At 38.5% G+C, this 18,413-nt stretch overlaps 1 protein-coding gene across 1 annotated transcript; it reads right to left on the bottom strand.

The window, feature by feature from the left end:
- Window positions 1-15,569: 15,569 nt before the first annotated feature.
- On the bottom strand, window positions 15,570-17,092 carry LOC141719978 (uncharacterized). Its single transcript, XM_074522340.1, has 2 exons — window positions 16,405-17,092; window positions 15,570-15,736 (listed from the first exon to the last, which is right to left on the bottom strand). Exons 1-2 carry the CDS (start codon window positions 17,090-17,092, stop codon window positions 15,570-15,572), a joined length of 855 nt encoding a protein of 284 aa, XP_074378441.1.
- Between the last annotated feature and the right edge of the window lie 1,321 nt (window positions 17,093-18,413).

The raw sequence follows: 18,413 nt of genomic DNA, 5'->3' as shown, positions 1-18,413 counted from the left end.
AACATGAGATGTTTTTTGGGACCGAAGGAGAACTATATTGTATTGCATGATATACGTTGCAGGCTCGCACCTACATATTCTAGGGGTCGTTTGGTGGTATCGGGTTAGAATCAGGAATCAGGAATCAGGTTAAGCTGGTATGGGTTTAGAACTTGATACTTGATATTACCTGTTTGGTTCAAAATAGGATGAGAATATATCTCGTTGATAAACTAATTGGAATCAAGAATCAAAAGACATTTAATTATTATTTTTTGTTAATTCATTATTTTAATATTAAAATCTAAAATTATACACGATCACTTGACTTAATCATAATTAGTAAGGCTAATAATATATTTTTTTTGAAAAATATCTAAGGCTAAAGATATTTTTACAAATATACTATAATTTTTTAAAAAAAATTGCAAAAATACTTTTTTATTTTTTAAAAAAAATGTTATTTTCCAATTTTTTTTACGAAAATACTGTTTAATGCAACTTGATTCAATTAGATGCAACTTTTGACGAATTTATGCCACTCCATATAACCTCAAATGCAGCAAAAAAACTTGATTCAACTAATTGGATGTATGCTTGATTTTGGTTGATTATATATTTTTGCAAAAAAAATTAGAAGATAGTTAAATCACAAAAAGAAATAAATAAAAAAAGCTAGAATTTTTGATAATTTTTCTTATTAAAATATGAGTTTATAAATATTTTTACGTAGTATTTAAGAAAATAAAATATACATGCACATTTTTTATCTATCAATATTAAAACTAGAGCTAAAAAAAGAATTATACTTTAGTTAAAAAGAAAGACCAGAGAAAATAATGAAAATAATACCCAAGAGTTTGATTTAGTTCATACCCATATCTTCATATGGATTTCTAAACCCGGTACCTCATGGGTTCAGGAGTTTTAAAACAAATTTTTTTAACTAAACACATAATATGGGGTTTTATCCATTCCAATCCCAGATCTTATACCAGATTTGTTGAACCAAACCCCCGCTATGAGTTGAAAAGATCAATTAGCTTTACATTTTTGAGGTTGAATCTTAAAAAACAGGTCTCAGGGTATAAAATCGCATTCTGTCACAGTGTTTGTATTTGTTAAGTAATCAGCCCTGAACTATCGCTCATCGAAGCCATTTAACCGGTAGCTAAGCTAACACTGAGAACTAGGCATGAAAAAGGGAAATAAAAAAAGAAAAAGAAAAAGACAACAATATTTTATAGTCATGAATAAGAGGGGACGTGAACTGGAAACGCGGTTATTGTGTGCGGCGTACTCGTGACCTTTTTCACCGTCGGCGACCTCTTCTATTTCTATTCGCTTCTGCCTCGGTCCCACATATTTTTTAACATTTCTTTTCACTGTTCGGCATATATCTTCGTATATAAAATATAGTTTCATAATTTATATTTTAAATTTTCTTTTTTCTCAATAAAAATTTAAATATTAAATTTTTATTTAGAACAATTTAAAAACAATAATGGAACTATATTATATAGGAATTTTAAAATACGTGTCAAACCATATCTCTCACATGTAAAGAATTGAAACGGACGGAGACAGTACATATTAGAAACTAATGATAGATTCTGTTTATAACAAGTACAATTTATTTAAGAAAACTTATCAAAAATACCTGTCTTTTATTTTTTTTTTCAAAAATACTGTAAAAATTGTAAATAACTTGCATTTCATTTCATGTTGTTTATAGAATTGCAAAGTATTTTTAAAAATATTTTCCACAATTTTGATATTTAAAAAAAAACCCATTTATTTAATTTTCCAACAAATATTGGGAATAACTTTGAAAAAAAACCACCACCATGCACAAACTATGCTCGGCTGCTGGACAAGCTAGTTTTCCGAATGCAGTTTTACAGCTCAATTCAATCAAAGATCAACTCGTTGTTTACAGATAGGCTGGATTCCCCACCTTTGCACCCTGACTTTTGTGTCAGGCTCCAAGACTTTATTTTTTCAAATTTCACCATGAGAGTAGCCTTACCTTATCTTATTTCCCAGATCTTGGTTTCAATTCTCACCAAATTAAGATACATAAGCGTCAGATGCTGTGCTAGCCCTTTATAGAATAGTACTTATCCAAGAAAGTAACGATAGCATACGAAGATTAGTCGAGGTGGACGTAAGTAATCCGTAAAAAATAATACTTACACCATGTTAATTTGTCAACAAAAAGGAATATATATATAAGATATTTATTTTTATAATTAAAAATACTAACTTGGCTATGTATACATGTGTGGCCAGTCCACACAAAAGCCCAGAAAAGTAAAAGAATGGTGACTTTTAACTTTGCTTCTTGCTTGGTGTACTGAAGACTATGTTAAGTTACAGGCTTGACTCCAATAAGAAAGCATGATTAGCATGTCCATGCATATTTATTGTCTTCTACACGATTTTCTACACACACCGCCATGACTATACAACAAGCACAGAATATTGGAATGATATCTTAAACTTATAGCTGTGTATACCTTATTTTAATTATTATGAATTCACGTCAATGTGGTCCTCATAACTCAACTTCCCCACAGCTCTAAAGTTTTATAACCCTACATTACAGCTTATAGGAGACTTTGCCACTTTGGGGGCATTTGATTTTTTGTCATAAGCCAGCTAAGGTTGTTCTTTAGCTAATTTTGATTAGGGCTGTCAAACTGATAATTCGGACGTATCCGGATCCGAATCCGAAAATCTATATCCGTATTCGTATCTGAATCTGAAAATATTTAATGAATTATATCCGAATCCGGATCCGACGGATACTATCCGGATACGGATAATATCCGGATCCGAATCCGATTTTTAATCAGATTTTTTATTTTTTATTAAAAATGAAAAAAAATTAGAAAAAATATAGTAAAAATTAAAAATTCATTTTTAAAAGTTAAAATAAGAGATAAAGTGATTTTATCATATTTTAATTTTTTAAAAAATTAATTTTTTATTTATCTTTTCAATATAATCGTTATCTTTAAATTGTTGAACTCAAATTATTTTTTTTCTCCATGTCTATAAAATTTTATAAACATAATATATCCGTATATATATATATATGTATATATATATACACATAAATATACTATAAATTTAATAAAATATATTTTTAAATTATTTAAATATTTATATATAAAATATATTTATTCGGATACGGATATTATCGGATACGAATATGCCTATATCCGTATCTGTATCCGCAATCGTCGGATTCGAATACGGATAATATCCATTTTATTTCGGATACGGATAATATCCGCTTTATTTCGGATACGAATGCGGATTTTTCGGACGAATATCGGATTTTTCCAATTTTTTTGACAGCCCTAATTTTGATATCCAAGGTTGTTAATCGCAAGAATGTACTCCCTCAGACACTCCAATTGTTATCGTTTCTAAATAAGTGTGCGGCACACATGTTAAGGTGAATAAAAAGTATAACTTTATCACTTTTTTAAAAAAAAAATTCTGAATAAAAATAAAATGTTTAAACTTTTATTCAGAAAAATAATTTTTCTGAAAAAGGTTATTGAACTATTATTTTTATTTATCTTAAAGTGCATGCTGGACACTCTCTCAGAAACGATAACAAGACAGATATGTATCAGTGTAGTAATTTCGACACTCGTCACATAGAGTGTTGGTTGCCAAATCATTTGTCTCCGGATATAAAGAAGTCTAAAACTTACAAATTACGCGGATAGAGTGACAAAGTAATCCGACCAACCCCTTATTTACACCAATTTCCCGTCACAAGGATCCCTAGTAATTTTACAAGATAGTAAATATTTTTGAACAGAAAGTAAAAATATATAAACTTATTTTTTTTTGTATAGAATTTTGAAAAATGGTTAAAAGTCGAGACTGTAGAGAGTGCAATGATGGGCCGGAATATATATTACAGGTTCAATGTTTGGATATGGAATGTAGTTTTTCTAATGGATCATTTTGTTTCTTGGGCTATACTGATTGAATGTGAATGTTAAGAAAGATGTGGCTAATTCAACAACAGGCTTTGAGGAATTGAGGTCATGAAGATGAGGCCGAGGCCCGCGACATCTTTTTAATTTTTTTTTTAAAATTTTCTTAAAACAATTTGTACTAGTCAGTGTTACAGATTTCGGAAATCGGAACTATTCGGTTGAGGTACCGATTTACGATTTATCGGACGATTTTTAAAAAATCGGTTGATTTATCGGCGATTTATCGGAAATCGGTCAAATCGGATCAATATTTTTGACCGATTTTTGAGCGATTTATCGGCGATTTTTGAAAAATCGACCGATTTCTATAACAGAGGTACTAGTCGGTAAACCCGTGACAATTCGTGCAAAATACATATCAATTAGTTAAAAGTAAACTGACGTTTGAATATACACTAATAAATAAAAATTAAAGTGAAAATAAAGTGTAAAAGAAATTAAAATTAATTTGTGTTAGTTATGATTTAATTACATAAAATTTTAAATACACTTACATAAAATTTTAAATAGAATTAGTATTATTTTTCTAATAAGTACCAAGATTTCATAATTATGTATTTTAAAAAAATATTGTTTCGCTTATTATTAGAAATAGTTAATAATCAGTGCGAATCAGAGGCCAAAGATTAAAAATATCGAATTAGTATTTATTGAGAATTGATAATCCATGCGAAACATGGATCAAAATTAATATATTAATATCAAATATTGAATTTGTACTAGCAAAGAATAATTATGTAATTAAAAAAAATCGAATCAATTATAAAATTTCCTAGTATAATTCTAATTCGGCATTGTTTTACTTGATATAGAAATCTAACATACTAATTTTATTTTTTTGAAACGAATTTTATATTTATCTTATAAACCAAATATTTCTTATTTTAGATAATTTAATATTAATTTATTTGATAATTAATTTATAAATAGCTTTAAATATAATTTATTTAATATAACTTAATTATTGATAAAAATTATTTTCTAAATTATAAATAAATAAATGTTATTTTACTTAATTTAATATTACTTAATATAATATAAATACAATCCATAAATTGAATATTGTCAAAACATATTTTTTAACTTAAAAGTAATTAAGTAAATAACGCCGTGAAGGAGAGTAACAAATACAATTGTTAAATCAATAATTTTCAGTTTAAAAGTTAATAAATGTCACTGAAGTCATTTAATATTACTTAGTTATTTTTAAAATAATATTATCCAATTTAAAAGTAAATTGACGCTATCATGGACACCAACTAATAAAAAATAAAGTTTACAAATAATAGAAGTCAACTCGTGCAAGTAGTTTATTTAGTACTTTGTAGTTTTTCAAATTAAAAGTAAATATATGTTATTTTACTTAATTTAACGTAACTTAATAAAATTTTAATAAAATATATAAATTCACTTAAATTTTTTTTATTTATAAAAGTAAATAGATGACTATGTGAACACTAAATAATATGAAATAAGTTTTATATAAAATAGAAGTCGATTTTTGTTCCAAACAAAGTTTATAGTGAATATAAATCAACTTACGTTAGGTAAGAACCGGAATTTGGTACTTTGATATTTTGAAAATTTTAGTACCAAATTATACATTGTTTCGCTTATTAATAAAAAAATATAAATTAGCTTTGAAGGAAAAATTACACTGATTTTAAAATGCAGGTTGATGTCCTCTTTTTAAAATATTGAATTTTTAAAATTTTAATTTAATAACGTTCAATCATTAAATATGACTAAAAATCTCTCCTTGTTCGCTACTCTTATTACTCTCCATTTTATTATTCTGTTCAAGAGCACCGTCGATTATAAGGCTCTATTTGGATTGGGGTTGGGGAGGTAAGGGTTGGGTTGGGTTGGGTTGGGCTTGGTTAGGTCAGGTGGGGTTAGGTCGGGTTGGATTCAAGTGTTATTTCTATGTACCAAAGTAATTTAAAATGAACAAAAGGTCCTTATCAATTTGTAAATATGAGTATATTTGAAAAGAGAGTAATAAAATCCTAGCAAAAAAAAGAGAAATAGCCGACAATGGAAAGATGGCAGCTTCAGGCGCCTAAACTTTCTTTCCACAACACCCCAAATCCAATCATATTATTTTAATTTTTTTCCCAAACAAGGGTTGTTAAATTTGAACTCTTCCCAACCCAGCCCATCCCTCCCCAACCCCAAATCCAAATAGAGCCTAAGGGTTTTGGGCCAAATTAACACAAATTTAGGTCAGTGTGTCCCGACCCTCCATTGACACACAGTTAACGCATCCAAATTTGCGTTAAAACCAAAACGCAAGAATATATTGCTTTGCCTCAGTTTTGCGACTTTCTTCTAAAAAACTCAAATATGAAAACGCATCTTATATCAACATTTGGATTTAAACGCATCCTTCATCGGCGTTATTTGGCTGATATAAACATGATCGAAGCTTGCGTTCATCGTCCAGCGTTGGGGTCGGGTCAGGTCAGGTCGAAGGGCGATTTGGACCAATGTCACGGCGTACACGAGTCAACCTGAGCGAGAAATTTTACTGATAGTTTAATTAAACTATTTTCAGATTAGTTATATTATTTTAATATGAATATGATATCAGTATTTGCTTATCAGGGTTTAACAAACTCTGATATGGTTAAATAATTACTGATATCAGTATTTGTTGAATCAGAGTTTAACAAACTCTGATATTCTGAATAAATACTGATATGGATATCAACATTTGCAGTATGACCTGATTAAATGCTGATATACCTGAAGCTTCCGATTCTTACTATTACGATTCTGATATATTCTATTAAATACAATTTAAGTCAAAATATTTATTTTAATTAATGTAATATTTTCAGTTGCGTTTTAGTTTTGTTTATATACAGAATATTACATTTGGAAAATACACAAATATCTCACAGATTTGTGAAACCCCTAACTGCTACTTCTCTCTCTGTTATCTCTCCTACATACATACAGTATTTGTGCATAGGTTTTCTGGGCGATCTGAGGTACAGGTTGTTATTGAGTGCTACGTATATGTGGACGAAGTACTCTGTGCTATTTTATCCTAAAAGTGATATTGCTGCAACCCAACACAGTATAAATGGGATAATAATCTCTTCAGGAACAGTCTATACTTCTCGAAGGTTAGACGACTCGACTGTTATTGGTTCTTTCAAAAATTTTTGAAACTTTTGTTAGAGCTAAGTGATTCCATCTTCTCTTTGTCATTCAGTACCTGATTATGTCTTGTTATTTTGCCTTGGTGTTTTATTTCGTTACTTGATTTATTGCATTTTCTTGTTAATTATATTATATAACTGTACTTGATAACTCCGGTGAGCGGGGCGGCTCCTTCCGACGCCGTGCCTGGACCTTCTTGCGAGGGATGAGGTGTAGCTGCTGTGGGGTATCTGCAAAACAAAACCGGAGGGGGATTTGAGCTCGCGACGCCTCTAGTGTGAGAGTAAGAGCTTGTTTGGGGAAGATGAAGATAGATAGGACAAGGGGTGGCTGTGTGTGTATATGCTTGTGTGTGTGTAAAAATGTGTCTAACCCCTAAACCCTCTCCCTTTGGGGTATTTATAGCCCAGAGGTAGGGTTTAGGGGTTGGTACCTCTAGATCAGGGCCGTTCTTTGTTGGAGGCGGAGGACGCCTGGCTTGGGTAGATTGCGTACACGTGTCTAGGAAAGGACCACCTCTAGGATGCCCCAACGGTACGCTGACACGCACCATGCTTGTCTGAGATGTTAATTGTTGATAGTTATCGCCGTCACGTGCCCACGTGCCCCTCCTTGGCGGGTGGTGGGGTTTGCATGTGCTTGTTGGGACCCCCCCCATTGGGTCTGCCCTATCTGGGTTGGCTTCTAGCTGGGAGGTGATCCTGGCCCTGAGTTGGATCCTGGCTGGGAGATGATCCTGGTCTTGGGTTGGATCCTGGCTAGGAGATGATCCTGGTCCTGGGGTGGCCCTGAGCCTGGGTCTCTTCACTTGATTGCTATGGGTGAGGGGGGTCTTGGTCCACCAGCTGAGACTGCCTCACCCTAGATCTGGGTTGTGCCCTAGCCAGGTTACTTATACCCTATCATTTCCCCCACTCCCTTATGCAGATTTTCTGGATGAGGGAATAGAGAAGTGTTATGTATCTGTTGTTGTCTTAGAAAATTTCAACTTCTTTCTTACCCCCAACCCGGGTTTGGTGTTGAAGAGGCCAATCCGGATTGAAGTAGGAGAGATTGGTTATCTTTTGAGAAATTTAAGCTTCTTTTTTGCCTCCAATCCGGGTCTGGTATTGAAGAGACCAATCCGGATTGAAGTAGGGGAAAATGGTTGCCTTAGAAAAATTTCAGTTGCCTTGTTGCCCCCCAATTCGGGTCTAGTATTGAAGAGACCAATCCGGATTAAGGTAGAGGAAATTGGTTGCCTTGGAAAAATTTCAGCTTCTTTCTTGCCCCCAATCCGGGTCTTGTGTTGAAGAGACCAATCCGGATTGAAGTAGGAGAGATTGGTTGTCTTTTGAGAAATTTAAGCTTCTTTTTTGCCCCCCAATCCGGGTCTAGTGTTGAAGAGACCATTCCGGATTGAAGTAGGAGAAATTGGTTGCCTTAGAAAAATTTCAGCTGCTTTGTTGCCCCCCAATCCGGGTCTGGTGTTGAAGAGACCAATTCGGATTGAAGTAGGAGAGATTGGTTGTCTTTTGAGAAATTTAAGCTTCTTTTTTGCCCCCAATCTGGGCCTGGTGTTGAAGAGACCACTCCGGATTGAAGTAGGGGAAATTGGTTGCCTTAGAAAAATTTCAGCTGCTTTGTTGCCCACAATCCAGGTCTGGTATTGAAGAGACCAATCCAGATTAAAGTAGGAGAGATTGATTGTCTTTTGAGAAATTTAAGCTTCTTTTTTGCCCCCCCAATCCGGGTCTGGTGTTGAAGAGACCAATCCGGATTGAAGTACGAGAAATTGGTTGCCTTAGAAAAATTTCAGCTGCTTTGTTGCCCCCAATCCGAGTCTGGTGTTGAAGAGACCAATTCGGATTAAGGTAAAAGAAAGTGGCTGCCTTTGAAAAAATTCTGCTTCTTTCTTGCCCCCCAATTCGGGTCTGGTGTTGAAGAGATCAATCCGGATTCAGGTAAAAGAAAGTGGTTGCCTAGGGAATTTTTTTTTGCTTCTTGAGGATACGTATCCGGATTGCCAAGGATCTGGGTAGAGGTCATTGATCCGGGTAGGAGGCTGTGGATTCTGAATAAATAGGGAATTTGTAACGTCTTTTCAGTTTCCCCCCACGATTTTGAATTATGGGGCAGTTAATAGTCCTTGAAACTCGCCCCATAATCATTACGTGGTTTAAAGGGGCTTTTATGTATACATACATACATGTATATATATTATTTTTTATTTTCTTTTTTTTTTGTAACTGCTTTCTTCACCAGTCCCGGTCTACCATGTGGCAGGGCGGTTCCCTCTCCGTCCCTCTATAAAAGGATGGGGTCTTCATTCTCTTATTTTTTATTCTCCCAAAAAACTGAACAACCTCCTGTTTTCTTCCTAATCTCTCTTGCTTTTCTTCGAAGGCCCGTGTTCTTGGTTGATTTGTCTTGTCACTGCGCCGCTGTGTCTTGCCGTTTGCTTCAATCATCTCCGATTGACTTGTAAGATTCTCTTATACCCTTTCTTTTTCCTGTACTTCGAGTTATGCATGCTTCATTTGGCTTCTTCATCCGCGAATTGGTAGTATAAATCAGCCTTTTTAGTTTGATTTTGTGGCGGATATGATTGGTTTGTGGCTATATATGTTTAGATCTGTGGGTTTTTGGGTGTTTTTAGTTCGGTTTTTGTTCGTAATTCTTGGTTTTGGGGTTGATTTTCTGGGTTTGGGTAAGGTGTTCTTGATGTTCTTGGTGAAAATGCATGTAAGTATATGCGAAAAGTACATTTTTTGCTGTTTGATTTTTGGTAAAGCTGTTTGTGTTGAAGGGTTTTGGTTATGATCCGGGTAGGGGGTGTACAACCCGGATCTAGGTCCGTTCACATCATTATAAATTGCATGTATAAGGTTGTTTAAGTTTAAATTTATGTTTTTTAGATCCAGGTTTGGCTTACAGGCCCAGATTTGGGCTCTTGGTCGCTTTTTGTTACCGGGGTTGGAGTTGAATCTGGAATTGCGTGAGGGCTTGTTTTTGTTTTCTTATTATAGATGATCAGGATCGTTGATGTTTTTCCGGGTTGGACTTGCATTAGCGTTCCGGATTGGTAGGTTATGATAGAACTAACATAACGTGCTTGATCCAGACCGCTTAGCAAAAAGATTTAAAAACTGTAGGAGCCCAGACTAACTCACCTTGATTTTAATAGGTATATAGTCCGGGTCAAGCGGCTTCCTAGAAGAGCTTTCAACTGCTACCCGAGTTGTTCCAGTGAGGAGAGTGATCCTGATTCGTCTAAGAAAACACAGACCCGGATCGAGATGGGTAAAAAGGCCTTTGCTTCCGCCGAGATAATTAGCAAATTTCGGTACAAGAGGCTCCCGGAAAACTCCGTCCCCTTTACTTATGAGGGCTACTGGACTAATGTAAAATACCATTTCATCACTAAGTCCCCAGATATTGAAAATAGTATTTTTTTTATGGAAGAGTTAGGTACGAGAGGCAGAGAGATGGTCTCCCCCGGGGTACATAACCAAGAGGCGCTTGAGAGGGCCTTTTCCGAGTTCCCTATCAGTCGGGATCATTACCAGTTAAAGGATCCTTATGCCGAGGCCGACCCGGCTGAGATGGACGAAGCTGTCAGGGCCGCATTCCAGTTGACTCCTGATATCGAGTGGAGGTGGCTGGAACCGCACGAGAGGATCTATCACCGCCCGGAGGATGGATTTGTCCCGGTTTGATTGGAGCACCTTAAATCCAGGTGGAGTCCCCGTTGCCATATTTTCATCAAGCACCTCTGCAAACATGTTTACAAGATCTCCCCCATGCAGATCACCCCGAATGAGATTAAGTCTATGACCTGGTTCATAGCTTGTTGTAATAAATCCGGATTTTTGCCTACCCTGAAACTTTTTCACCAGATTTTCTATCTGTCAAAGTCTAGCTAGAAATCTTTTTATGAGATTAGGTTCCGGGCCTCGTAGTGTGGATATGGCCCGGGTAGAGCCAAGACCATTATACACCAGACCTCTTTGAAGTACTGGAATGGGGAGATTATCATGGTGAAGGGGTTTGACCTGGCCTATTTGCCTTATTTTACAATGGAGGGTATCCAGACCAAGTTTGAGACTGCCGTTCTGGAAGGGCAGGCTTTGACTCAGATGAGGGCATTTTGTGATTCTCTCGGATTCCAGCCGACCCGGGATACCTTCATGAATCACAAGTTGCTTTTTAAACTCGGTTGTAAGTCTTCTACTAGTCCGGGTTGTTATGTTTAACACTATTTCGGATCTTTCATGCATTATATTTATTTTGGTTGCTTTATTTGAATATCTGATATTGTTGATCCAGATTGTTGGGTGTCCATAGTGATCCGGATCATGCTCTTTGTTTTACTTGTTGAACTTTTTCTTTTTCTGTCTGCCTGATCCGGATCATTCACTACATATGTTCATCCAGACCCTGTCTCTTCATAGAATTTGATGTCTGCTTGATCCGGATTATGTGTGTATATGTTGTTCCGGATCATGTCTATTTTTTCTTGTAGAATTTTCTTCATAGACTTTGCTATCTGCTTGATCCAGATTATGTGCTGTATATGTTGTTCCGGGCCTTGGTGTCAGTATTTGGGTTTTTGACTCGAGTTTTCCATTTCTCCTTTTAGGTTTGCCGCATTTCAACCCTGCTTTTATTGGAATCATGTCTTCCTCTGCTTCTGATGCTGCTTTTAACAGCCTGGGCTTGGCTTTCAAGACAACCAAAGGGGCCCCGGGACCAGGATCCAGGTCTGCTGATATTGTGGGTGGGGTCGAATCGTCTGCTCCCCAGAATGTCCTTGATCCGGGACACGAGCCTGGTGACTCTGAGCCTGGTATTCAGGATATCCCGGATGATGATGATCCCCCTAGGAAGAAAAGGAAGAGTGTCCCGGTTAAGCCCCCTCGGGGAAAAACTATCGTCTCCGGCCGGGTCGCTTGTGATTCGGAAGGAAAGGGCCCAGATGGGAATCCAGTGAAGGTTGGGACTAAGACCCTGGTGAAGCTAGCCGGGTTCATGTCGGATATCTCTGCTGAGGAGGATTGGGATGAGGTAGAGGGTTCCGGTATGGCTGCTATCTTTAAGAGGGTTACCGGGCAATGGGGATAGGTAAATTTTGAAGAGTCTTTTGTTTTCTAGCCAGATTATATTCCTTTACTGAATTGTTTTTCTTTTTCTTCCTTCGGGTGGGGAGTGCCATAGCCATTTGCTCTAATATAGCTTTTACCGAGGTCCGGGAGGCCAACAACAAGACTAGGGCTGAGAAGATGAGGGCTGATAACCCGAAGGACGAGCAGGATGAGGCCCGGGAGGGCTTCAGGACTGTGGAGTCCGGATTGAAGGGACAGCTGAAGGAGGAAAAGGCCCGGGCTGATGGTTTTGCCCAGGAGGTGGAGAAACTGAAAGCTGATCTGGCTGCTAAGGAGAACATAAGCAAAAAGGCGATCACTGCCGAGTTCAGGGCAAGTGATGTGTATGACTTTGAAGAGGCGACCATCCGGTATGACACCATATCCGGATTGATATTTGCTTGTAATATTTGCTTTTAATCCGGGTGTGATTGCTCAGCCGGATTGAAGTATGCTTTGTTTACAATAATTGTTAAAATAAAAATTGGCTGGAAAAGGAAAATTCTTTTCATTGATTTGAAATTTTCTTTATATAAAATGTTGATTCATGGATTGGTTGCTTTCCCTGGGTTACAAGTTTTTGGTTGCTTTTTGTTACTTTCTCTACTGATAGAATTTTCTGAGCCTGAGTTCATGCCAGGTGTTCAGGATCTCGGATTCATCCATGCTCATCAGGTTGTAAGTTCCTGGCCTTAATACTTCTTTGATTTTGTAAGGCCCCTCCCACTTGGGAATCAGCTTTCCAGTATTGGTTGGATCTGAAGCTTCCGTGTCTCAAAGTACCAGGTCTCTAACTTGAAAGTTCTTGACCCTGGACTTCTTGTTAAAGTGTTCCTTAGTTTTCTCCTTATACTTTTCCATCCTTGTGACAGCCTGGTCTCGGACCTCATCAATTAACTCAATATTTGTTCTGAGCCCCTCCTCATTGGCTACTTCATCAAAGTTGATTGCTCATTGAGAGGGGGATCCTACATCGATGGGCAGCATTGCTTCAGTTCCGTAAGCTAGCTTGAAAGGCGTTTCGCCTGTGCTTGTCCGTGGACTTGTCCTGTAGGTCCATAGCACATTGGGAAATTCTTCTGGCCACTTGTTTTTGCTTTCTAGCAGCCTCTTCTGGATGCCTCGAAGAAGGATCCGGTTTGTTACTTCCACTTGACCATTTCCTTGAGGGTAGGCTACTGACGATTTCCTATGTTTGATGCCCCTCTCTTGGAGATAGGATTCAAATTCTGACCCAACAAACTATGACCCATTATCCGATACTAAGACTCTTGGGATTCTGAATCTCATATCCATGAACTTTATACAATCCTGCTGGTTTATTGTCCTCATTGCCTTTGCTTCCACCCACTTAGTCATATAGTCGATTGAGACTAATAGGTATCTCAGGTTTCCTCTGGCCCGGGGGAAGGGTCCCATGATATCTATTCCACAAATAGCGAAGGGGATTGGATATATGACTGACGAGGGTAGGACTGGGCTTACCCATGATACGTTGCTGAAGATCTGGCACTGTTTATATTGTTTCACAAAGTCACTTGCATCTCGGTGGATCGTTGGCCAGTAGTAACCCTGCCTTATTATCTTGTGAGCCAGGGCCTTCGCAGACAGGTGATCTCCGCATATCCCTTCATGTACTTTCATTAAATAATATTCTGCCTCCGTTGGGCCAACACATTTCAGGATAGGTGAGGAGAAGGTCCAGCGATAGAGTATTCCTTCTTCAAAGAAGAACTTTGCTGCCTTATCTTTTAATCTTTGAGCCTTCCCTTTGTCTTCTGGTAGTTCTCCCTTTTTCAGGTAGTTGATGAAATGAGTCATCCAATTTGGGTTGTTGTCTATCTCCATCACCTCTTCAGATTCTATACTGGGCTTTTGTAATTCTTCGAAGTAGACAGAGCAATCTAGGTCTGATAAATTCTGAACCAGCTTGGACAGGGTATCTGCCTCCGAATTCTCTTCTTGACAGATTTGTAGGACTTGACTTCGTGGTATTGAGGCAAGGTAGCTTTGGACCAGAGCCTGGTACTTGGCTAAAACTGGATCCTTGGCTATGTACTTATCGTTTGTTTGCTTTACTACAATCCGAGAGTCGCTGTAGATTTTAAGGTCCTGGATCCGGAGGGTCTTGGCTAGCCTCAATCTTGCTATCAGTGTTTCATACTCTTCCTGGTTGTTTGTTGCTGAAAAGCCAAAGGAGATGCAGTTTGAATTGTAAAGCCATCTGGGCTCTTTAAAATGAGCCCTGCTCCTGACCTTTCGTTCGTTGAAGATCCATTAACTTTGAGGGCCCAGGCTCCCGGGTTATGATCCTTGCTGCTCTCTGGGTCAATGTTTATGGGCCTGGGCTCATCTTCTGGAAAGTTACATTCTATGATGAAATCAGCGAGTGTTTGGGCTTTAATAGTTGTTCTTGGAATGAAACTCAAATTGAACTGACTCAGCTCGACTGCCCAGTTTACCAGCCTTCCTGAGACATCTGGCTTGTGTATTATCTTCCTTAAGGGTTGATTAGCCACGACCCGGATCTCCCATCCTTGGAAATAATATATGAGCTTTCTGGATGCCGTGACTAATGCAAAAATAAACTTTTCTAGCCTTGGGTATCGGGTCTCCGCATCTTTTAGTACTTGGCTTATATAGTAAACTGGTTGATGTTTGCCATTCTCTTTCCTGATCAGTGCTGCTCCAACTGCCTGGGCTCCTGCTGATAGGTAGAGGAATATGGCCTTTCCGGGTTGGGCTTTGGTTAAGATTGGTAGCTGGGAGAGATACTTTTTGATTTCTTCAAATGCGCTTTGGCATTCTGGGTTCCAATTGACTTCCCTTTTGTTGGTTTCTCCTTTCAATAGGTCAAAGAAAGGTAGGCATCTCTCAGCTAGCTTTGAGATGAATATTCTAAGTGCTGCCAAGGACCCTGCTAGTTTCTGAACATTCTTCTGGGTCTTAGGAGGCTTCATCTCCTGGATTGCTTTTATTTTCTCTGGGTTGGCTTCAATTCCCCGGTTGCTGATCATGAATCCTAGAAATTTTCCTGCCCCCACTCCAAATGTGTATATTTCCGGATTCAGCTTTAATGAGTATTTTCTTAAATTGTCAAAGCATTCTTTTAGATCTTCTATGTGACCTGGGATGCTTGTGAACCCGAAAAGGCGTCCATGAAACTTAGCATGACGTGCCCGGATGTGGCGTCTATCAGTTGATCAATATTTGGCAGGGGGTAGGGGTCCTTCGGGCATACACTATTCAAGTCGGTGTAGTCGACACACATTCACCATTTCCCATTTGCTTTCCTTACCATAACCACGCTGGCCAACCATTCTGGGCACTTGACTTCGCATATGATCCCAGCTTTGAGTAGTTTCTCAACTTCTTCGTCTATTGCTCTCTGCCTTTCTGGGGAAAAGTTTCTTCTCTTTTGCTTAACTGGTTTCCTCTCTGGAAAGTCAATTCAATGAATTGATAGCATTCTTAGCAATTCATGCGAAGATTGGTCGTTGGGGATCTCTAGAAAGCCCGTTTTATGAGAATTCTGAGGATCAGCACAGATGCTTTATTTATCACCAGGTAAAGATGAATACTATATGGTAGCGGCGGGAAATCCTTTGGCCTTGAATCAGGGTCTTCAGGAAGAACAGGTTGTTCCAGTTCGATATCGTCAAGAATTAAAAGTGGAGTCAGATAGAATCTTAGGCATACGGTTACCGACCCGAGCTGAACCATTTAGGTTCATTACAGCTGGGCCACATCCAAGCTATGCATTGCTATGGATTCTTCCAACCCAGACATGTCTCTCGGGCTCCAGGAAAATATATCAGCGTACATTCGAAGCAATGATACTAGTTCTTCTCCGAAGGTAGTTCCAAGTCCGAATCCTATCTTTACCTTCTTAGAAGGATTGCTCTAATCAATCAAAAAAATTTTTGTTTCTACTGCGGCTTCGATCTTGGCTTGATCCTGGTTTGATACCAATTTCTGGATCCGGGCTTCAATATTCTTTTTCATTTAGATTTGACCCTTGGCTGCCATCTTTTCTTGGTTGATTTCCCTTACTTCGTTTATTTCAGGGTTGGTTGCTTGCATAGTGGGATTACTCTGGGTGGTACCTGGGTTCACTTTAATCTCTACTATGACTTGGTTACTTTCTGGCTCTTCTGAGCCTGGCTTGGCTGCTTTTGGATCCATTTTGGATTCTATGACTTGTACTTCTCTTCTTTCAACATCCCTTGAGTGGGGGCGGTGTTTCTTAATGTTTTGCTGCTTTTGAAGGACTGTGGCCTTCCTCTTGTTGTCTTGGTGAGTTTCGGTCATGATGAGGGCCTGACTATAGCATCTTTCAGTGACCTCATAGTCTCCCTTAACTTCTCCTATCCCCGTTGGAGTTGGGAATTTAATTTTCAGGTGTGATATCGAGGTGATTGCTTGTATCCTGGTTAGAGCTGAGTGACCAATTATTCCATTGTAGGATGAGAGAGTGTTAATCACATAGAATTTTATCACATGGGTGACTTGGTTTGGAGCTGATCCGAATATCACCAGCAGGTATAAGGTTCCCTGGATCAGGACCAAGTTATTCCCGAACCCATAGAGGGGGTCCTCCCGGCACTCGTTCGAGCGGACACTTCCTAGCTTCATTCGATCGACAGTATGCTTGAAGAGAATGTTTATCGAAGAGCCATTGTCTATCAGCATCCTCCTCACCTCATTGTCAAAGATATCAAGTGTTACTACCAAAGCTTCATTGTGGTTGGGATTGAACCCTTCATAATCCTTGCTGCTGAATGAAATTACCATCTCCGGGAAGGATTAGATAGAGAATACCTCATCTCCTGAGTCCGGGCTCCGGGGGGGGGGGTGAATGAGAGCCTCCCAGGACTACATTCATTACATTCTTTCCTCTCATTGGTCTTTCTTCTTTCTGATTGGTATCCCGGGAGATGTATTGATTTAGGTTACCCTTCTTGACTTGGTCTTCAATGAAGTATTTGAGAGACAAACAATTCTCAGTTTTGTGCCCATGCGTTTCATGATAATCATATTGTCTATTGTAAGGCCGGCTTTCCAGGGGAGTCTGTATGGGCTTTGATGGATAATAAAATGGCTTGCCTTTGATCTCTTTTAGTATCTCCTCCTTGGTCTTGTTCAGCGGGGTCCAATCTGGCTCCTGCTTAGGCTCCCTGGCTTGCCTATTTGGCCCGGGGTTGCTTTTAGATTCCGTCTTAGGACCCGGTCTCTGGAATATTGGAGTGTTCAGGACCACATTGGTCTGTTGGGCTTGTTGGCTTTGCTTAAACTTTTTATCCTGATGGTAATCCCTTTTCGGTCGGTCATCAGAGTTCTTGCTCCTGGATCCCCCGTTCCGGGTCATCCTCATAGCCTGGAGCACATCAGTTTCCTTGATGAATCTGGCTGCCATAGAATAGGCAGCACCTAGGCTTTGTGGCTCTTTGTTGATGAGCTCTACAATATACCTTTCATTGTGTTCTAGATCCAGGTTTCTCCGGAATATGCTTAGTTCCTCCCGCTCGTCTAAGTTTGAGATCTTGTTTATTGCCTCCTGGAAGCGCCTCATGTAGGCAGAGAGAGTTTCGTTGTCATACTAGCGTATAGTTTCGAGATGGCACATGTGAAGCTCATGTGTCTTGTTTGCTCTGAACCTCCTGAGGAAGGCTCCGCGAAAGTCTTTCCAGCTGTGGATGCTTCGATATGGGATCCTGCTAAACCACCTCTAGCCCCCCTGAGAGTCGAGGTGAAGAACTTGGATTTTGTTAAGTCGTTGTAGTAGTATATTTGTGCAATTTGTTCGAAATAATTCAAGTGCTCTTCTGGATCCCCCAATCCGTCAAAAGAATCAAAGTTGTAATGCTTGAGGTTTCTCTGTCGGGGGATGACCTCTAAAGAATGGCTAAAAGGTGTTAGAGTTTCCCCAATCTCCATTCCAGAGTCCTTCTCCATTTTTCTTTGAAGTTCGTAGATCATATCTTTCAGGTCCTTCTACACCTCCCCATCATCGTCAGTAATGACCTCGGGGGTGGGGTCCCTCTAGGTCCTCTTGCCTTTGGCCTTAGCTAGGAGCCTCTTCTCTTCTAACTGCATTCTTTTTTGAATCTTCAGC

The sequence above is a fragment of the Apium graveolens genome, chromosome 4 (assembly GCF_009905375.1).
Source record: "Apium graveolens cultivar Ventura chromosome 4, ASM990537v1, whole genome shotgun sequence".
Lineage (NCBI taxonomy): Eukaryota > Viridiplantae > Streptophyta > Magnoliopsida > Apiales > Apiaceae > Apium > Apium graveolens.
Note: the sequence above shows the minus strand (reverse complement) of the source record. Positions and strands in the feature narration are given on the sequence as shown.

Bases quoted from the DNA above. Each gene is read 5' to 3' on its own strand.
- LOC141719978 (XM_074522340.1), bottom strand. From the start codon at position 17,092: ATGGTAATTTCATTCAGCAGCAAGGATTATGAAGGGTTCAATCCCAAC. The intron at 15,737-16,404 runs GTACCACCCAGA...TTGACTTTCCAG, and splicing joins AGAGATTAAAGTGAACCCAG to AGAGGAAACCAGTTAAGCAA.